Source organism: Muntiacus reevesi, chromosome 2, assembly GCF_963930625.1.
Source record: "Muntiacus reevesi chromosome 2, mMunRee1.1, whole genome shotgun sequence".
Lineage (NCBI taxonomy): Eukaryota > Metazoa > Chordata > Mammalia > Artiodactyla > Cervidae > Muntiacus > Muntiacus reevesi.
Genome location: NC_089250.1, coordinates 189,905,840 through 189,928,716, shown reverse-complemented (window position 1 = coordinate 189,928,716; position 22,877 = coordinate 189,905,840). Strand labels below are relative to the sequence as shown.

The window sequence follows — 22,877 nt, the reverse complement described above, 5'->3', positions numbered from 1 at the left end:
GACAAGGCAGCTACAGTGGCCCCAGCCTTCCAGGCCTGGCGGGAAAGGAAGAACTCCTCGTAACAGCCTGGTAGAGCCCTGAGACCCAGCTGGAGCCCGTCAGCTGAGGTCAAGGGCAGGAGGGAGGGTAGGACCTCATCAACATCACGGGGCTGATGCTGAGTGAGGACGCTGGGCCCAGAGAAGCTGGAGCATAGGCGACCTGATGCCACAAGGCCAGAGATGGCCACCACGCCAGCCGGAGGCGGTGGCCCAAGCTGTGTGACACAGGAGGAAGCGGGCGCATCTGGAATCCCACGTTCGGCTGCCCCTGTAGAACCTCTTGCTTGGTACAGAGAGCCAGCTCCAACTCACAGGCAAATGCTCCTTGGGAAAGCCCAGGAGAAGCCCAACACCCAGCAAGGGGCTGCTCTGCAGTGAAGACCTCCATGAGACTAGCCCCACCCCTACCAGGGGGCACTCAGAGAACCCAGGCTCCCCAGATGCAGAGGCAACACTGTTGTTGTTCAGTTGCTAAGTTGTAACTGACTCTGCAACCCCATGGACTGCAGTACGCAGCTCCCTAGTCCTTCACTGTCTCCTGGAGTTTGCTCAGATTCACATCCATTGAGTCAGTGATGCTGTCTAACCATCTCAATCTCTGCTGCCTTCTTCTCCTTTTGCCTCTCAAAAGCCCTATATTAATCACATCTGAAAAGTCTCTTTCTGGCTTCCCTGGTAGCTCAGTGGTAAAGCATCCACCTGCCAATGCAGGGGATGTGGGTTTAATCCCTGGGTTGGGAAGATCCCCTGGAGGAGGAAATGGCAACCCCCTCCAGTATTCTTGCCTGGAGAATCCCATGGACAGAGGAGCCTGGCGGGCTGCAGTCCATAGGGTCACAAGAGTCAGACATGACTCAGTGACTGAACAACAACAACTAAAGTCTCCTTCACCATGGAAGGCTGTGTGGGCACAGACTCCAGGGTCAGGACACAGGCATCTTTGGAGGCCTGACATTCTGCCCGCCACAGCATTCTCTAGATCCCAGCATGTTATCTGAATTACACCTCTCACCTTAACAGCTAATCCTCACAACAACCTACAAAGTATATATACTATTTCAATAAATCCTAATTTCACAAGTGTTCAAAGGGGCCATGAGAGACAAAGTGAGACAGTAAAAAGAGTAATAACAATAACTGTCATATTCACTGAGTGGCTGCTACATATTGGACATTATTCTAAGAGCTTTCCGTATACTAATCTAGCTCTTCTTCCCCCAAAGCCCTATGAGGAAGGTATTGCTACAGTTCCCATTTTACAGAGGAAGAAACTGAGGCATAGAAACTTACATGGTCTCTAAGTCAATTACCCTGGGGAAGTCCTCAGTGTCTTTGGCACAGGGGTCCCTTGTTTACTAATGTCAATTACAACGAGCAAGAAGAATGTGGAACGCATGGTGATTCCCAAATGCTTTGGCCATGACCACTATCTTGGTGGGGACATGTACAGGGACCAGGATGAGGTGACTCCTTTGGAGAAAGGTCACGGTGACAGGTTAAACAAGCCTTCCTTCTGCTGACAGAGCCTCTCACCAGATGGTCAGGCGTGATGGAGGAGATGCCTACTCAGGGAACGACCCTGCTGACCCAGCCACACTGCTGGCATCTCCCTCAGGAGGCACCCAGAAAGATCTGCAGTCATCACAGATCTTACCAAAGGGCCCCCACCTTGGGCCTTACATCCATGAGAAGACATCCCCCATTAACACAAGCTCAGCCTCACTCCCCACTTCCTACATGACTGCGAGATCCCCAGTCAAATGGAGATGCTGGGTTAAAAAGAGAATGCCCCCCCAGATCGTCCTCCTCCTTGGCCCCCACTGGGTGGGCATCATTCAGCAGAACCAACAATGCCTCACAAAGGGGGTCACGGGGTCTACACCTGGGAGGCAATGCACCAGGGAGTGTGATTCTGGCTTCAGTCAAGCTGGAGTTTCCACCCGTCAGTAATAAAGACATCATTTTGAACACTTGTGTTGGATTCCTACATCAATGTTTCATAAAGAACTTGAGGGGGAAAAAGAGTCATGATAACCTCAGAACTGAAATAAAGTTACCAACTGACCTCTTAAAGATTGTCAGCAATCTATTCTAAAGGTCCATTTTAAATTGATTTTTTTTTCTTAATCTTGAAGGCACTTCCCACAACAACAATGAATATAATGATCCCAACATAGCCCTCAGCCATCTATTCAATCCTGAAGGCATTTGGAGCTTCAGTGATTTCTCACTCTTTTCCTTACTGATGAGCTCAGTTTCACAAACAATTTGTTGTCCAAATGATTTTAAAAAAAGAAAAAGCTTTATAGCCTCAACCTAAAAGGCTTCTTTTGTGGAAAAAGCACTGTGCACTCTCACCTAGAATATCAGAAGCTGGTCCACCTCTCTATGTCCACCTAACATCAGAAGCCACAGAAATCCTGGATCAGAAAAGACTCCCTGGCCAACCTCTCCCTGCCCCTTGTCCTCCAGCTCCCCGGAAACACCAAGCCCCCCACCCCAGCCTATCCAGGACACCCCCAAGATACCACAGCCTGACAAGGGCAAGGCACCCCAATCTGGCCAGGGCACATACTCCATAGTTTTCAACAAACTGAGTCAGCAGCTGGCTGTTGAGGAGTGAGTCCCAACTTCTCTGAGTAGTGGATGGCATCACTTGAAAATTAGGTAAAGGCTCTGGAAAGGCCAGAACACAATTTCTGAAAGCACATCTTCTAATAAGGCTGCTTGCTGGTGTCTGGCATGTTAGCTGGTGCTCACGAATTTTACTTAAGTGGAAGAAAGAATAAAATGCAGGACTTAAGGAAGAGAAGGGCATCACTCAGTTCATGCCTGCACTGAAGGACTTTCATAAAGACCTTCCACCCAGAATGACTCCCAGATATGGTAGAAGGTCTTCTATGATCTGGTGAAAATAGAGTGGTAAGGGACTGCAAAAGGGACTTTGCCGACAAAGTTCTGGAGAGCCAAAGCTATGGTTTTTCCAGTAGTCATGTAATGATGTTAGAGTTGGGCCATAAAGAAGGCTGAGTGCCGAAGAATTGATGCTTTCTAATTGTAGTGTTGAAGAAGACTCTTGAGAGTCTCTCTTGGACTGCAGGGAAAACAAATGAGTCAATCCTAAAGGAAATCAGTCCTGAATATTCATTGGAAGGACTGATGCTGAAGCTGAAACTCCAATCCTTTGGCCACCTGATGAGAAGAACTGACTCACTGGAAAAGACCCTGATGTTGGGAAAGATTGAAGGCAGGAGGAGAAGGGGACAACAGAGGACGAGATGGTTGGATGGCATCACCGACTCAATGGACATGAGTTTGGGTAAACTCTGGAAGTTGGTGATGGACAGGGAGGCCTGGCATGTTGCAGTCCAGGGGGTCTCAGAGAGTCAGACACGACTGAGTGACTGAACTGCACTGAGTAACTGAACAACAAATGACAAAAGGACTGTGAATGAGTGAGAAAGTATACTTCATCCTCTCTGCTCTGTTCCACTTAAGCCAGAGCTGGGTATGTGATGGCCCTTAGTACATTCAAGCTGGGTCTTAGGAAAGCTGACTCTGGCTGCAGTGAGGAACCCTTCTGTACACTGTAGTTTCTGTTTGGGGGCTGGCGGGACGACTCACTCCAAAAATGCTCCTACTCAGAAATGTACTACATAGTATGGCAGATTTCAAATCAAATTCAAGCCCAGTGGTGCTCCCCGCCCCAGGTTTAGTTTTCTTACCGCATCAAATTAAATTTCAGTGAGGGCAGAGTATAGATTTCAGAAATGGTGGTGGCATAGTCCACAGGCCACCTGCATGAGAGTCACACATCTAAACATGCAAATCAAGAGCCCACTCCCACCCCCCGTGCCAAGATCTCCTGAGATGAGGCATGGGTACTTGGTTCCCCAGGAAAGGCCTCTGAACACTAGTTCAGGAAGTTCGTAAGGCAAAGAATCGGGGATTTAGAAGGAAATGACCTGAGTTCATTTCCACCCCAGAGCCACAGACAAGACTTTAAAGCTCTCCTGAACCTCTAATAATGAATATTTTAAAACACAGGGAAAACACCTACTCATCCCAGGATTACTGAGTCAAATGTGAATAGACTTGAACTTGCTTGGAAAGGATAAAGGGCTAAACTACTTATTCAAAATATGCGGTGAATGAAATGAATTGGCTGCATAAGCCAGGTGCTGGGGAAACAAAGATGAGAAGTGAGGAGTCACAAGGCCAAAGCAGACACAGTCTGGTGTCATGAGATGGGGTCCGGGCCACACGAGCAGTATCTGTGTGGAAAGGGTGATGGTCCCCCTGAGAAAGACAAGATTAATGCTGCAGTGATAACCCCCAGGCTGGCAGCAGTTACAAACTAGGATGAAGAGAGCAAGGCATGCTATCAAAGAAAAGTAAACAGAAAATCAATGTGTTGAACCTCATCAAATGGAGACCATAATAAATATAAAAACTCAAAAAAATCCAATCTTTTATGATATTACTAAGCAAATCACATCTAGATTATAATCCTGTTTCCCTCTATGACACAGAAAAATAACTACATGTACTGCATACCAACTATACACTGGGTGCCATATGAATGAAGGCTTCGCATTCACTGTTTTGGTAAACCCCCATGACAACCCTCGTGCCACTGGTGTGATTTCCTCTAACATTGGTGTGGCGTTTCCTCTTTGAGATGGCAAAGTAACTCCAAGAGGCCAAGTTATGGAGGATGCGCCTGAACTCTAATTCAGGACTGGCCGACTCCCAAGACCTGTGAGCATGGGGAATGCTCTCCACTGTTAAAGTGTCCACACTCCAAAGGCTTGTTTTTGTTTAAGAAAATCTTGTTCTGGTCAGTTGGCTGAAGGTCGCAAGACACTTCAGCTAGAGTTAAATACTCCGTCTTCAGGCTGACCTAAGAAACATTTCAGCAAAGTCATGACAGTTCAAGTGCAGCCAGACCACACAGGGAGGAAGCATACGGCGCCACTTTATTTAGGGAGATCCTGGCCAAGTGATTACTTTTCTATCTACTCGTATTTCTGATCAAGAATATTATTATTTGCAGCTAAAGTCCACTCCAGTGGTCATGTACAGAAGTGAGAGCTGGACTATAAAGAAAGCTAAGTGCCAAAGAATTGACGCTTTTGAACTGTGGTGCGGGAGCAGACTTGAGAGTCCCATGGACTACAAGGAGATGAAACCAGTCAATCCTAAAGGAGATCAGTCCTGAATATTCACTGGAAAGGCTGACGCTGGAGCTCCAACACGTTGGCCTGATGTGAAGAGCTGACTCATTGGAAAAGACTCTAATGCTGGGAAAGACTGAGGGCAGGAGGAGAAGGGGACAACAGAGAATGAGATGGCTGGATGGCATCACTGACTCAATGGACATGAGTTTAAGCAAACTCCAGGAGATAGTGAAGGACAGGGAAGCCTGGTGTGCTGCCATCCATGGGGTCACAAAGAGTCGGACAAGACTTAGTGACTGAACAACAACAATTCTACTCAGTACTCACTCTCTGGTAGGCATGATGCTAAGATGTCTACATGAATTGCCTCATGAGGTTGGCGCTGCCAACTGACCCCATTTTATAGATGAGAACAGAGAGATTAAGAAACAGAATTACAGCTGGGGTTGGAGCCTGATCAGCCTAACCCCATTGATTCTCCGCCACTTGGCATTCTGTTGCTTTCACCCATGGCCTGACATGACTTAATCGTGCTACAGGTTCACCACCTTGCAAGTGTCTTAAGACTTTAGTCATACAATTCCCTAACTGCACAAATTGATACAATGATTGCTAACAGTCCAGCAAGTAAGTCTTACAATTTTGCAAGGATGCAGAGGAGGGTTTTCTGTCTAATTAATTTTTCAGAATCCTAAGCAGCACCGTTTTTCTAACTCATCTGCAGGTGTATTCATCCCATGCTGAGTGTCTGCCAGGCCAGGCACAGGGGTGATCAAGACCAAAAGGTGCAACCCCCGCCCCACCCGGCTCCCTCTGCCCCTCACCTTCGGCTGTTTGGCCTTCTCTTTTCAGCATCTGGACAGCGCCTACGTATTTCTTCAGCTGCACTTTGAGCACTTCGTTTTCTCTGCGGGTAAAAGAATGTCAGAAAAATTTATTTTAAAATTGGCAACTTAGACCCAAGGAAGGAAGAGAATCTGTGTAAGGGTGCACAGTATGTATCTGGTAAATATTAATATATTCTGTTTTAGAGATCACTGCTGGAAAAGACAAGGTTAGTGAGGGCGCATTTGTGTTTAACGCCTTCAAGAACCGCTCATTCATGGTGGAAATAAGCACTAATTGGTTCCAGCGTCCACAAGTTCAGGATGCTGGCATGTGCTGTCCTCAGGTTATTTGAATCTAACAACCTGTTAGGTGCCGACTCTGTGTCAGGTACTCTTTGTATTTACAGAAACTGTAAAAATGGACAAATTTACAGTATGTCCATTTACAGAAACACACACTAGGTATTGTTTACTTGGGGAACACTCAGTATTTTTATTAACTACTACATGCGTTCAGACACGACTGAGCAACTGAACTCAACTGAACATGTATTAAACATTATTTGCCAGGCATCACATGAAGTCTTTATTATCTCATTCAATCCTTCCAAGGTACGTATTAGCACAACACCCATTTTACAGATGAGCAAAGTGTGGTATAGTGACAAAAAGCAGTTAACCTAGCCCACCTGCCCCACCCCTCTCCCCATGTGAGACCGCAGGATGGAACATGAAACGCGGGCAATGACAAGATCCCACTCTACTAAATTCACTCCCCAGGGGCCCTGGGGCTGAGCACTAGGACACGAAGGTCAGGAGAGGAAAACACCATCTGTTGAGAATTTACCTCATAGCTTAGACTTTACACATGTGACCTCAGTGAATCAAGCCCACATGGATACATTCATCCGCTCTTCATTCAATGGAAGCATGTTTAAGTACCTAACAATATGTCAGGTGCGGTGACCCTGTAATACCCTCCTCGTTCTGCAGGAGAGGAGCTGGGGCATGGAGAAGGTCACATGGCCAACGCCAAGGTCATATGTAAGACACACAGTCTGGATACAAACCCAGGTCTATGTCTCCAAGAACCCAACGAGCGCTTCTCTGTCTCTCGGGATTTGAAACTGGTTTCTCACCTCGGCCCCAGAGACAAATGCCTCTTCCACACTTTCTGCTTCTATGCATTCCCTATCCCACAAGGTTTTAAGCCTGAGTGTTCTTACACATGCTGGAATATTGCCTTATGATGAAAACAGCTTTATGACTGGGTGTCTCTTATAATTATAAAAAATAAAACACTCATTGCAAAATACTCAATCAGAACACATTTAAGAAGGAATGTAAAAATTCCGCTAAAAATCCTTGAAATAAATCTCACTAACTTCTTAAGACTCTTGAGAGTCTCTTACCAGCAAGGAGATCAAAGCAGTCAATCCTAAAGGAAATCAACCCTGAATATTCATTGGACGGACTGATGCTAAAGCTGAAGCTCCAGCATTTTGACCACCTGATGAGAAAAACTGACTCACTGGAAAAGACCCTGATGCTGGGAAAGATAGAAGGCAGGAGGAGAAACAGATGACAGAGGACGAGATGGTTTGATGGCATCACCAACTCAATGCACATGAGTTTGAGCAAGCTCCAGGAGATGGTGAAGGACAGGGATATGCTGCAGTCTCTGAGGTCATGAAGAGTTGGACACGACTGAGCAAATGAATAACAACAACATTTTTACTTCCATCCTATCAACTCTCTCTCTAGGTACACGTGAGCATGCACACATACGTACATCACTGAATATAATTATTCACAGGTGAAACACCCTTTCACATGCCTCAAAATTTTTGTTTGAAGACTTTTTTTCTCTGTTTACTGTCCCACACATCCTTCTCCATGGCAACCACTATTAAACAGCTGGTACACACATTTCATGTCTCCTCCATGCTCACAGAGTCACTACAAACCTGATACATTCAGAGTTTACTTTACGAAACCAGATCCTACTACAAATTTTTCTGCAACTGGTTTGTCTCAACAATTCACCAAGGTAAGCTTCTGATTCCATCTCTTTATGGATGGAGATGCCATTCCTTGGTAATAATATGCCACATATTTGCTCAGTGGAAAAACTGCAGACCGCCAAACTGCAGACTGCAAATCACTGACTCTTTCTGATGCATCTTATTATACCTCAGCCCACAGAGATAGCACTTTGCATTGTGCTTTTCTGCACTGTATTTTGGCAGAAAGAACACAAGTACCAATTGCAGACACGACCATTATACTGAGGTGTTGCCTAAAACTGTACATTCATCTCAGAAACTTGGAAGGAAAGTCAGACATGAAGGAGCTCCTTAATTATCGTCCTCCTCCTAGACAGCCTGTCACAAATGTTTCTATTGGCAGCTGCACTTCCTCTGTGATACAAAGAGCCAGTGTCTAAAGCTCATAAACAACTAAGGAATCTCGAGATCTGCAGGTAGGAAAACACTGCCCAATGGACGTGCTAACACAGCTGCTTTTCCTGGATCCCCTAAGTCAGCTCTTGTCATTCATCCCAGCTTACTCCTAATCCCCTCGTGTGAATTCCAAGCACACAGTTTAAAATAAGGGAGGGAAAGAAATTGATGTGCATCTCTGTAAAGTCTGCAGTGCTGGAGAAGACTCTCAAGAGTCCCTTGGACTGCAAGGAGATCAAATCAGTCAATCCTAAAGGAAATCAATCCTGCACATTCATTGGAAGGACTGATGCTGAAGCTCCAATAGTTTGACCACCTGATGTGAAGAGCCGACTCATTAAAAAAAGACCCTGATGCTGGGAAAGGTTGAGGGCAGGAGAGAGGGGCAACAGAGGATGAGATGGTTAGATGGCACCATCTAGTCAGTGAACATGAATCTGAGAAAACTCCAGGAGATAATGAAGAAGAGGGAAGCCTGGTGCACTGCAGTCCATGGGGTTGCAAGGAGTCGGAAAATACTTAGGTTGAACAAGTGGCCTAATTTAACAATGATACATTCAGAATGTTGTGCAAGAGGCAAGAGGAGGGAGGTTCACTCAGGCCCACCGACTGGTGAGTTGTGTTGGGCTGTCAAGCCTCAGTTTGCCCAATCACACCATCCAGGCCCACCCTCAGCTGCCGAGTTCATTGTTAATACTGCAGCCAGCACTGAAATGTTCAACAGGCTGCTTTCCTTCTGGTTTAGAGGCATCTTTTAACAACATCTTAACACTATCTAAATATCAAGAATTCTATGGCAGTTCAGTGGCTAAGACTCCGCACTCCCAATGCAACAGGCCTGGGTTTGATCCCTGGTCAGGGAACTAGGTCCCACCTGCCGCAACTAAGAGTTAGCATGCCCCAACTAAAGATCCTGCATGCCACAACAGAGATCAACCTGACAGACGAAGATCAAAAACTTTAATACAAATCCAACTTTCATCAAAATGATGAGATGTCACGGAAAATACACTACAGATGGGCAGCTTTAGGAGCCATAAATTCATCCCCGCCAACTTTGCGTCAATGAATTTGTTTGCCTTTTGTGGGAAAGAAACACTGTCAGGTCAGTAGAACTGCTCCTGACACAAAAACGAACACTGAGACTGCCCCAGATGACTGGCCCACGAACACTGGTCAAACTGGTCAAACGAACATTGACTGCCCCAAAGAGGCAACTAGCTACTGACCCTGGGAAAGATGAGGCCTCTGTTTAAATTTTTAAGTACTTATAGACCCAGAAAGTTGCAAAGATATTACTGAGAGGTCCTGTATACCCTTGGCCCAGCCTCCCCCAGGGGTTACACCTTCTGTAACTATGGTCTGATGCCAAATCCAGGACACTGACATGGTCACATCGTGCACGTGGTTCTATCCAGCCCAGTATTTAAACTGACGTTCATGACAATCTGAAGACGAGATACAGGCTCAAATGACCACAGCAGGCAGACAGACCAGACTTATGAGGAACACAAACCAGGTATAAGACAAGAGGGTCTGGGGGCCGGAGCTGCCCTAGGGCCACCACTACTGAGCCCCTCGCCACAACTAGAGAATTTGTGCGCTGCAGCTCAGACCCGATGCAGCAAAATAAACCAACAAACAAACACCTAACAAGTCAAGGGCCCAAGAAAATGATTCCTAGGCTCTGAATGGCTCATTTGCAACCAGCCGACAGAACTCTGGACTTCCCTGGTGGTTCAGACAGTTAAGAATCTGCCTGCAATGCAGGAGACCTAGGTTCGATCCTTGGGTTGGGAAGATCCCCTGGAGGAGGAAATGGCAACGCACTCCAGTGTTTTTACTCAGAGAATCCCATGAACAGAAGAGCCTGGCAGGCTATAGTCCATGAGGTCGCAGAGAGTCAGACATGACTGGGCGATTAACAAGCAACAGAACTTTAATCTGCAGACAAAGGAAGCATATGGAATGTATCGTTCCTGATGATCAAACAAGAATGCCATTTCCTTTGCTACCTCATGAGATGACAGGATGGGTCAATGATTAAGTGCGTCCTGTGAAAGGGAAGAGAAACCCGAAGACACCCCGCCTCCTTGCTGCCTCTTTAGTAACCACCCAGTTCTTTCCACTCTGAGGGGGGGTGTGGGTGGGATACAACTGCCTCACAGTTCAGAGAAAGGAGAAAAAACATAAAGAGGGTGAACTAGAACAGAATCTCCCAAAGCTGGTACATCCCTGAGATCATCTGTTTATATTTTAACTTCACTGAACTGTTTATATTTTAACACCTAGGCAGTTCTTCTGGTATGTTTCCAAAACACCAGCTTTCCATGTATGGCATATAAATGATATAGAGCAGCTGCAGTCCCCAAGATTTTTGGCACCAGGGACCAGTTGTGCGAAAGAGTTTTTCTGTGGACTGGAGGGTGAGGAATGGTTTCGGGATGGTTCTAATGCATTACATTTATTTGTGCACTTTATTTCTACTACTATTTATATCTGCTCCACCTCAGATCATCAGGCGTTAGATCCCAGAGGCTGGGAACCCCTGATATAAAGAATCCTTTGGAAAAGCATGTAAACCTCTTAAAAAGTGAGTGGACTGCAAGATAAATATTATGGAATGAGTAACGGGCAGGACACTGCATGGCAAAGACCACGAGGGCTGTGACAGATCTGAGGAAGAGAACCTTTGCTGTAGAGAAACTAAGCGTATGAGGAGAAGACCTTTGCTTACAGAGTCCTTTCTAAATTGTATCCCCAGGGATGACAACGGACTCCAAGACAGACAGACGGGAAAACAGAGTTAAAGATGCTTAGAAACATGAGAAAAGTTCCATCTCCCTTCCCCTCCTCCCTAGGGCTTCTCAGAGCTCTCAATATGTTTATGTACACTGACCATCTATTAACTCCTCAAACCTAATAGTTTGTGAAATGCTGCATTTTCACACTGGGCACAGCCCTCTAGGAATGGGAGAGAAATCTTAGGGCAAGAGAACCACGTCTCTGATAGAAAAGCACAGCCCACGTGAGTGTGGCAGAGATGGGCATTTGTGATGCTTCTACCTCCTTGAAATCCCCCCACGCCAGTTAAGACGTGAGACACAGCTCAGTGCCAAGACCTCCCACAGGGAAAACTTGATTCAGAAGCTCCCTCCATGAGTAATAGGAAATATTGTTTTTCTGCCTGCAACATAGGTTTCCTACCTGCAACACATTTTCTACCTGTACAGAATGAAGCAGGGGAAAAGCTAATAGTGTCTGACAAGAGAACAGACTGATCATAGCAAACACCCTCCTCCAACAACACAAGAGATGACTCTACACATGGACATCACCAGACGGTCAACACTGAAATCAGATGGATTATATTCTTTGCAGCCATGGATGGAGAAGCTCTACACAGTCAGCAAAAACAAGGTGGAGGGTGACTGTGGCTCAGATCATGAACTCCTTATTGCCAAACTCAGACTTAAATTGAAAAAAGTAGGAAAAACCACTAGACCATTCAGGTATGACCTAAATCAAATCCCTTACAATTATACAGTGAAGTGACAAACGGATTCAAGGGATTAAATCTGATAGACAGAGTTCCTGAAGAACTATGGACAGAGGTTTGTGACATTGTACAAGAGGCAGTGACCAAGACCATCCCCAAGAAAAAGAAATGCAAAAAGGCAAAATGGTTGTCTGAGGAGGCCTTACAAATAGCTGAGAAAAGAAGAAAACGGAAAACCAAAGGAGAAAAGGAAAGATATACCCATCCAAACGCAGAGTTCCAAAGAATAGCAAGGAGAGATAAGAAGGCCTTCCTCAGTGATCAATGCAAAGAAATAGAGGAAAACAATAGAATAGGAAAGACTAGAGATCTCATCAAGATAATCAGAGATACCAAGAGAATATGTCATGCAAAGATGGGCACAATAAAGGACAGAAATGGTATGGACCTAACAGAAGCAGAAGATATTAAGAAAAGGTGGCAAGAATACACAGAAGAACTATACCAAAAAGATTTCAATGACCCAGATAACCATGATGGTGTGATCATCCACCTAGAGCCAGACATCCTGGAATGTGAAGTCAAGTGGGCCTTAGGAAGCATCACTATGAACAAAGCTAGTGGAGTTGATGGAATTTCAGTTGAGCTATTTCAAATCCTAAAAGATGATGCTGTTTAAGTGTTGCACTCAATATGCCAGCAAATTTGGAAAACTCAGCAGTGATCACAGGACTGGAAAAGGTCAGTTTTCATTCCAATCCCAAAGAAAGGCAATCCCAAAGAATGCTCAAACTACTGCACAATTGCACTCATCTCACACACTAGCAAAGTAGTGCTCAACATTCTCTAAGCCAGGCTTCAACAGTACTTGAACCATGAACTTCCAGATGTTGAAGTTGTATTTAGAAAAGGCAGAGGAACCAGAGATCAAGTTGCCAGCATCCACTGGATCATCAAAAAAGCAAGAGAATTCCAGAAAAACATCTACCTCTATTTTAATGACTATGCCAAAGCCTTTGACTGTGTGGATCACAACAAACTGTGAAAAATTCTGAAAGAGGTGGGACTACAAGACCACCTGACCTGCCTCCTGAGACACCTGTATGCAGGTCAGGAAGCAACAGTTAGAACCGGACATGGAACAACAGACTGGCTCCAAACAGGAAAAGGAGTACGTCAAGGCTGTATATTGTCACCCTGCTTATTTAACTTATATGCAGAGTACATCATGAGAAATGCCTGCCTGGATGAAGCACAAGCTGGAATTTTAGCCCGGGTGAGATGCATGAGACGAGTGCTTGGGCCTGGTGCACTGGGAGGACCCAGAGGAGTCGGGTGGAGGGGGGGGTGGGAGGGGTGATCGGGATGGGGAATATGTATAACTCTATGGCTGATTCGTGTTAATGTATGACAAAACCCACTGAAATGTTGTGAAGTAATTGGCCTCCAACTAATAAAATAAAATAAATAAATAAATAAATAAATAGACTACCAGGAGAAATATCAATAACCTCGGATATGCAGATGACACCATCCTTATGGCAGAAAGCAAAGAAGAAGTAAAGAGGCTCTTGATGAAAGTGAAAGAGGAGAGTGAACAAGTTGGCTCAAAACTTAACATTCAGAAAACTAAGATCATGGCATCTGGCCCCATCACTTCATGGCAAATAGATGGGGAAACAATGAAAACAGTGACAGACTTTATTTTGCGGGGCTCCAAAATCACTGAAGATGATGACTGAAGCCATGAATTAAAAGACGCTTGCTCCTTGGAAGAAAAGCTATGACCATCCTAGACAGCATATTAAAAAGCAGAGACATTACTTTGCCAACAAAGGTCTGCCTAGTCAAAGCTACGGTTTTTCCAGTAGTCATGTATCGGTGTGAGAGTTAGACCATTAAGAAAGCTTAGCACCGAAGAATTGATGCATTTGAACTGTGGTGTTGAAGAAGACTCCTGAGAGTCCCTTGGACTGCAAGGAGATCTAACCAGTCCATCCTAAAGGAAATCATTCCTGAAAATTCATTGGAAGGACTAATGCTGAAGTTGAAGCTCCAACACTTTGGCCACCTAATGCAAAGAACTGACTCACTGGAAAAGACCCTGATACTGGGAAAGACTGAAGGCAGGAGGAGAAGGGGACGACAGAGGATGAGATGGTTGGATGGCATCACCGACTCAATGGACACGAGTTTGAGCAGGCTCCAGGAGGGGGTGAAGGACAGGGAAGCCTGGTGTGCTGCAGTTCAAGGGGTCGCAAAGAGTCAGACACGACTGAGCGACTGAACTGAACCTGCAACACAAGAGTACTCGCCCCAAGAGGGGCTCTGAACATTCAAGAGGTTGCAGACATGACATGCTCTCATTCAGTCTGCACAACAGCTCTGCAAGAGGGGTTACTGTCCCCGACTTTTATTACATGCATTTCTACACTTGAAGGAACTGAAGCTCGGAGAGGTTCAGCGGTCAATAAAAACTAATTCACACCACTATACTAGGCAGGGCCTCCATTCACACTCAGTATCTCCTAGTCCATGTCCTTTTCCTTTCAACCACACACTTGCTCTCGCTGAATCATCAACAATGCCTCATGAGGTTGGTTGTACTGTGCCCATTTTGCGGATGGAAAAGCTGCGTCCCAGAGAGTCAAACAACATAAATACACCTGGGATTCAAACCCATGTCCTTTAACTCCAAAGTCTCTTGCTGGGTTCATAAAAATTTTAAATGAACAGTACAAAGTTGAAAAATTAAAGCCTTAGAGTGAGGCCGCTGGGAAATGAAGGAGGATGAGCATGGGTCTGCAGAATCTCCTAGTTGGTCATTCTGCTGTGCAAACGTAAACAGGATTCTCCTGACCTGCCAGCTTTGCTCAGAGGTTAAGGAACTGTCCTAGGGTTACACAGCTCAAGCCTCCACTGCCCATCAGCAGACAGCTCACAAAAGGAAATGAGGGTCTGAGGTGAGCTTTTTCTAAGTATGAATCAACAGCCTCAAGAACTGTATACCTTTTGAGCCAGCAGCTCCACTTCTAGGAAACTATGCTCAGAACATAAGAAGCGAAGTTTCAAAACATACACATGAGGATGTTGTGAATATTATCAGAAAGAAACTGGTTACAAATTAACTGCTGACATTGGGAGAGTGAAGAGATTGATATGGTTTATCCCTCTATAACAAGACACTGTTTGTTTGTTGTGATGAATATCATTGTTGTTGTTTGTTGTTGTTTAGTCGCTAAGTCATGTCCAACTCTTTGCAACCCCATGGACTGTACCCTTCCAGGCTCCTCTGTCCAGGAGGAGACAATTCTTCCCAGACAAGAATACTGGAGTGGGTTACCATTTTCTTCTCCAGGGGATCTTCCCAACCAGGGATCGAACCCATGTCTCCTGCACTGGCAGGCAGAATCTTCACCACTAAGACACCAGGGAAACCCTGATGAATACACATGTCTTTTTACATGGATAAACATTTACAATATAGGATGACGTGAATGCAGCAGAGAACAAAGAAAGTATGTTTACTATAACCCGTCAGGTATGTTTATTGGCATATATTTGCATCAGATGTCAAAGAATCCACCTGCAATGTGGGAGACCTGGTTTTGATCCCTGGGTCGGGAAGATCCCCTGGAGAAGGAAACAGCAACCCACTCCAGTATTCTTGCCTAGAGAATTCCATGGACAGAGGAGCCTGTTAGGCTACAGTCCATGGAGTCGCAAAGAGTCAGACACAACTAAGCGACTTTCACTTTTCATCTGCACTAGAAATATACACGCCAGGATATTGGGGCTTCCCTGGTGGTCCAGCGGTAAAGAATCTGCCTTGAAATCCAGCAGAAGGGGGTTCGATCCCTGGTCAGAGAACTAAGATCCCACATGTCATGGGGCAACTAAGCCCGAGTGCTGCAAATACTGAAGCCTGCATGCCACAACTAGAGAATCCATGAGCCACAACAAAAGATTCCACATGATACAACAAAGATCTGTGTGCCATAACTAAGACACAGTGGAAGGAAGGAAGGAATATACACACCGCACAATATTAACAGAGCTTGTTTCTGAATGATGAAATCAGGAGAAAGAAAATTTTTAAATGCCATCAACACACTTCACTAGCAGACTAGAAAAAAACAATATATGAAGACTAAGAGCAGACCTACAAAACACAAGAGCAACTAACAGTACAGCTAACACCACACTCAGTGGTGAAAGACTGAACGGTTTCCCCATGCAACTGAGAACAAGCCAGGATGCCTCTCTCACCTCTCTCTTCTATTCAGCACAGTACTGGAGGTTCTACCTAGTGAAATTAGTCTGTTGTTGTTGTTTTTTTTAAAAATAAAGGATGAAATACACAGGTGTAAATCCAATAAAAACACGTCCAGGATCTGTGTGCTAAAAACCATCAAACACTGGTGTAAGAAATCAAAACAGAACTGCATGGATGCAAATAACAGGTTCATAGAGTCTAAGACGCAAAACCGTTAAGATGTAAGATGTCCATCCACAAATTGACCCATAGACTGAATGCAAGTACAACAAAAATCCCAGCAGGGTATCTTACACACATACATTAGCTGATTCTAAGATTCACACAGAAAGGCAAAGAAACTATAGAAGCAAAAATCATTGTGAAATAGAAGCAAAATTCAAAGAACTCACACTATTGTATTCTATGACTTTCTATAAAGCTTTCATCAAGGAATGTAACACAGGCAAATGAAAGACACGGATCAACAGAACAGAGTCCAGAAATAATTCGCACAAATATGGCCAAATAATTTTTGACCAAGGTACAAAGGCAATTCAGGAAAAAGGATGACCTTTTCAACAGTCTGGGAAGAGTTGGCTATTCATACACCAAAAAATAAACTTCAACTAATACTTCACACCTTATACAAACATTAACTCAAACTGGAAGACATACAAATGTAAAACATAAAAGTATACAACTTGAAAAAGTCTTCATTCCTAAACTGGGGTTAAGCAAATAGTTCTTACATTTAACACCAAAAACATACGCCATAATAGGAAAAAAAAAAAAAAAGTTAAACTTGATTTGCTCTGTGAAAGTCATTGTTAAGAGCAGGAGAAGACAAGCTACTGATGGGAAGAATTTACAAATCAGATAAAGGACTCCTATCTGAAAGAACTCTCAGAACAAACAAACAAAACATAACTAACCAAAGAAAGGCAGGAAAGGAGGGCAAAAGACCTGAACAATTCACCAAAGAGGATAAACAGTAAATAAGCACATGGAAAGATGTCAATCATCATTACTCATTAGATAAATACAAATCAAAATCCATGAAATAGCACTCTGAATCTATTAAAATAGCTTTAAAAAATCTAATGACAACATCAAGTGTGGGATGGTGGGGGGGGGGGTGTCTTGAAGCAACTAAAACTCTTAATTCCACTGTGCAGGAATACACAAAAGTTTGGTGACTCTGGAAAACAGTAAAACAGCTTTTTATAAAGCTGTCCTATGACCCAGAAGCTCACTTCTGAGTAATTTTCCTGGGGAAATGACCTTTCATTGTTCACACAAAAATCTCTTCATGAATGTTTACAGCCACACCAGGCATAATCACCAAAAACGGCAAACAATTCAAATGCCCTTCAATGGGTAAATGGTAAAACCCTGGTCCATCCATACAAAGGGATACTGTTGGTCAATAAAACTGAATGTGGCATCCAGGGATGTTACAACTTGGATGTATCTCAGAAACATCTAAATAAAAGAAACCAGTCCCCAGAGGCTATAGTATATATGATTATAAATATATATCTATAGTGATTTCAAGTCTTTGACACTCTAGAAAAGTTGAAACTACAGGGGAGAAGGAGAGGTCATTGGCAGACAAGAGTTAGGCACGAGGGGAGAGAACACAACGGGGCTGTGGGGAGAACTGGAGGTGATGGGACTGTCATCTCCTGCCTGCGGTGGTGGGGTTACATTCTTCGATGAACAGCTTACAACTCATGCCAACTGAACACCTTTAAAACTTGAATTTAACTGTGTGGACATTAAAACCAAAAAATTCAGTGAATAAAAAAGAGTGAGACGGGAGGAGGTGACTGACCAGGGCCCATCACACAGGCATCTGAAAAGGACATCACAACCGTAGACATGCCAACTGCGGACGGGTGGGGCAGGGGGAGACAGAAAAGAGTGACAGTGATGAAGTGAGCATCTGACAGAGCAGACTTGGCTTGCCCTCTTTCCTCTCATTTCAATTTTTATTTTTAATTGTGATAAAGCACACGTGACATAAAATTTACCATCCTAACCACCTTTAAGTATATGGTGCTGTGGAGTCAAGTACCTTCACATTTCAGCACCCCCATCAGCACCACCCATATCTGGAACATTTTTCATCCGAAAAAACAAAAACTCAACACTCATTAAACAATAACCCTCCATGCCCACTCAACCTCGACAGCCACCATTCTACTTGCTGTCTCTATGATTTATCTCCTCTTAAGAAAGACGATCAAGCAAATGTTACTGTCGACACGGGTGCAGCTTTGAATGTGGCTCTGATGAAAGGAGATGCCAATTCAAAACTCAGTTTGAAATGTGGCTCCAAAAGACTCGTGAGGCATAAACGAGCATCACACAAGGACATCAACACAAAGAGGACAGTGGAGCCTGGCTTGCTCCGGCTTCCAGCACACAGAGGCCCATACACTGCAGCAGTCCCTGTAACTTCAGGGCAGTGAGGACTGTGGAATTCAAGGGAAGCCTGAACTTTCCTTCCCGAGATCCTGACTCAACTGCAGAATCAAAAACCAGCTTAAGACTTCCCTGGTGGTCCAGTGGTTGAGACCCTGCCTGCCAGTGCAGGGAACACAGGTTTAATCCCTTCCAGGAAGATTCCACACACTGCAGGGCAACTAAGCCAGAGAGCAGTAAGAGAAGCCACGGCAATGAGAAGCCTACACACCACAGCTAGAATAGCCCCCACTTGCTACAACGAGAGAAAGCTCGCATGCAGCAGTGAAGACCCAACAAGGCCAAAAAGAAAGAAAATTATAAAAAATAAAATAAAATATTTAAAAATCAGCTTATGTTTCATTCTAGATTCAACTGTTTTATTACCCCTTAATTCTCTGGAAACTGACTGCTCACATCCAGAGCGTAAGATGCCTTAAAATCCAAACAGAATAGAGCAGGGTGTGAATGTGGCCAGACAATTGGATTTAACCTCTACTGAATGCATCACTAATTTAACCAAAGCATCAGCCAGATGGGGGCCAGAGTGCTGGCTACAAAAAGGGATCGATTCTCTCCTTCATTCAGCAGGTATTACTGACTGCCAGGCATTGATCGAGGTGCTGAAAACACATGAACAAACAAATAAAAAGGACAAAATTCCCTGGCCGCTCTGAGCTTCACTTATTTCCTCAATTCTTTCAATTTAATTTTTCCTTTTGAATAGGTATGGGCTGCTGCAGTTGAAAAGTAAAGTAAGGTTCTATTCCAGCCATGCATAAGACTCTGTCTCCAGGAGCTAACCAGACTCTGGGTTTCTGTTAGACTTAGCCAGCTTTCCATGGACCCACCACCCAGCTCCCCAACTCACATCTGATCTTGTTTCTTTTCAAGCCTCACCTACCCAACAGCCCCAGGGCTTCCCAGGTGGCGCAGTGGTAAAGAACCCACCTGCCAGTACAGGAGATGCAAGAGATGTGGGTTCAGTCCCTGGGTTGGGAAGATCCCCCGGAGTAGGAAATGGCAACTCACTGTATTCTTGCCTGGAAAATTCCCTGGACAGAGGAGGCTGTCGGGCTACAGTCCATGGGGTCACAAAAAGTTGGACCCAAGTGAGCACACGCACACACACACCCACAGCCCGCTTCCAACTTATTCTGAAGTCAACCTCAGACACAGAACATCATCCATAAAAATGTCAGGGTTTACCTCTCAGTGGTATGGAGTCTTTATTTGAATCTGATCCCCACACCAGCATCACACCTAAAAAAAGTAACCAGATACCCACTGTTCCCAATTGCTTCAGGCTTTTAGTTTGTTCAATCAGTATTGGACTTATATCCTGGCAGGCTTTTACGGTAAAACACTGGATATACGCATAAAGCCAGAGAGGAAGCAGGCTGTCTGGCTCGAGAGTTACCCACGTCTGGGTTCACATACCCATCCTGTCCCTCCCAGATGGGGGCCAACAGCTCTCTGAGCCCAGGACTCCTCAGTCTCCCAAGTAGGAGGCGAGGAGCCTTGCAGGGTTGAGACGATGAGAGACAGTGGTATAAAGTCAGTGACCAACACCCAGAGGCACTCACTCACTCTTTTTCTCTAGGAATATGCATTAGACCCAAATCACACAGAACCCGGGTTCCTGACAATAACTGTGCTTTGAAGAGTGTGTTTTTCCTGGGATGCACAAAGGGGGACTCTGTTCTCACGACCAGCACAGGTTACCCTGGGGGGGGGGGGGGGGGTGGTTACCAGCATGGTCATCAAAAAGCATCCACTGAACAAGGGCTGATGTGGGGGGTGGGGGAGGTCGTTCAGGCAACCACGATGCAGAGCAGACAATCAGCTGGAGGCGGTGGCAGAGGAAACTGGAGACACCCGGAAGCAGACAAAGCTGGGCGCAGCTCTCAGCTCCAGTTCTTACCAACTCCTGGACGCCAGCATAGCGGTGGTGGTGGCAGCAGCGCCGGGAGCAGAGGGGCGACAGCATCACTGAAACCCTCACGAGATGCTCACCGGGCTCCAAGCGCTGTCCTGCGGGCTGCCGTGGTGAGCCAGCCCTGAACTGTCCCCCAGAGACCTCAGTATCAGCGACTGTGTGGAATGACCACTCCTTGAACTGAGTTCGGATGGGTCTTACTCCTCGCTTCCAACAGCAGAAGGGATGGGCTGTCAGCTGTGAGATCAGTTATTAAAAGACTCTGAGGAGTCGGGTGGGGAGGGAGGTGGGAGGGGGGATCGAGATGGGGAATACGTGTAACTATATGGCTGATTCATGTCAATGTATGACAAAACCCACTGAAATGTTGTAAAGTGATTGGCCTCCAACTAATAAAATAATATTAAAAAAAAAAAGAAAAAAAAGACTATGAGGAAGGCTCATGGCGGCGGGGGGATATATGTACACACATAGCTGATTCACGCTGTTGTGCAGCAGAAACGAACACAACATTGTAAAGCAATTATCCTCTGATTAAAAAATAAATATGCAGAAGGGAAGATGTATGGAGATAGTAACATGGAAACTTACATTACCATATGTAAAGGACAAAGACAAAGGGAATTTGTGGTATGACCCAGGGAACTCAAACTGGGCCTCTGTATCAACCTACAGGGGTGGGATCAGGAGAAAGATGGGAGGGTGGTTCCGGAGGGAGGGGACATGTATACTGATGGCTGATTCATGTTGATGTTTGGCAGAAATCAACAGAATTCTGTTAAGCAATTATCCTTCAATTAAAAAATAAATAAACTTTTTTAAAATACGTAAAAGAAAAAATAAATAAATATGCATGCCTGCTAAGTCACTTCAGTCGTGTCCTACTCTTTGCAACCCTATGGACTGTGGCCTACCAGGCTCCTCTGTCCATGGGATTCTCCAGGCAAGAATACTGGAGTGGGTAGCCATGCCCTCCTCCAGGGGATCTTCCTCACCCAGGGATTGAACCCTCAACTCCTGGAACTTCAGCATTGGCAGGCGGGTTCTTTACCGCTAGTGCCAAAAATAAATTAATAAGATATAATATTGATGTAGAGAAAAAAAAGAGAGAGAGGGAGATTATGACAGCTACCTGGGATGCTCTCCAGCTTCTGCACGTTCCCTCCCTCCCTCCCTCCTCTCCCCTTCTCCCTCTCTCCTCTGGTCACCAGCTCTCTGTCTTGAGAACACCAGGGCAGGCTGAAAGAGGACCACACAGTGAGGAAGGAGTCTGCCAGCAGCCACTTGAGTGAACTTAGAGGCAGGTTTTCCAAGCCCAGCGGCGCCTTGAAATGAACACAACTCCACCCAGTGTCCTGACTACAACATCAAGAGAGACCTTGAGTAAGAGGCACCAGCTAAGCCATGTCTAGATTCTTGACCCACAGAATCCATGAGATAATAATTAGGTTGTTGAGAACTTCCCTGGTGGTCCAGTGGCTAAGACTCCATGCTCTCAATGTAGAGGCTCAGGTTCCATCCCTGGTCAGGGAACTAGACCCCACATGCTGCAGCTAAAGAGTTCATATGTCACAACAAAAGATCCTGCATGCTACAACTAAGGCTCAGCACAGCCAAATAAATAAATATATTTCTTAATTTTTTAAAATAAATAAATGTCTTGTTTTAATCTACTAAACTTTGGGTTACTTTGTCACATAACTGATAATTAATATAGCTTTACCTATTATATTCATTTAACCCTTAGAACTATTCTATCAGGTATTTTGATCCTCAAATTCAGGCCAAGGAACAGGGAAGTAAGAATGACAAACAAGACAAATAATGTACCCAAGGTGACTCATTCCCGACCCTTGAGTCCCTCATCGTCAGAGCCCTGCAGTCTGGGCGACTTCACCCCTAGACAAGTGTGAGCAAGGGTGGTGTCTCTCTCTGCAACTCCACCTACTCACCCAAACAATGGAAGAATACTGAGAGCCTCACTGGATTGTTGCAGGACGTATACAATTTATTCAACAGAGGCTCTCCTGAAAGCCACTGTGTACCACGTATTGTTTTGAAAACAGAAATGGAGGAGGGAACGAGAAAGACTGAGTCTCTACACTCACAGAAGTGACGGCCACAAACGGGAGGTGGTCAAACCAGCCAAGGCACAGGCTTTGGAAAACAAGGAGAATTATCAAGGGTTAAAGCCACACCTGGTA

At 45.0% G+C, this 22,877-nt stretch overlaps 1 protein-coding gene across 2 annotated transcripts in view; it reads right to left on the bottom strand.

Moving 5' to 3' along the window:
* SNX29 (sorting nexin 29) overlaps positions 1-22,877 on the bottom strand; it is a 576,513-nt gene that overhangs the window by 352,406 nt on the left and 201,230 nt on the right. For both annotated transcript variants that reach the window (XM_065924349.1, XM_065924350.1), the window contains exon 14: positions 6,047-6,129. In XM_065924349.1, coding sequence (XP_065780421.1) covers positions 6,047-6,129 — 83 coding nt within the window. The remainder of the gene's footprint in view (positions 1-6,046; positions 6,130-22,877) is intronic.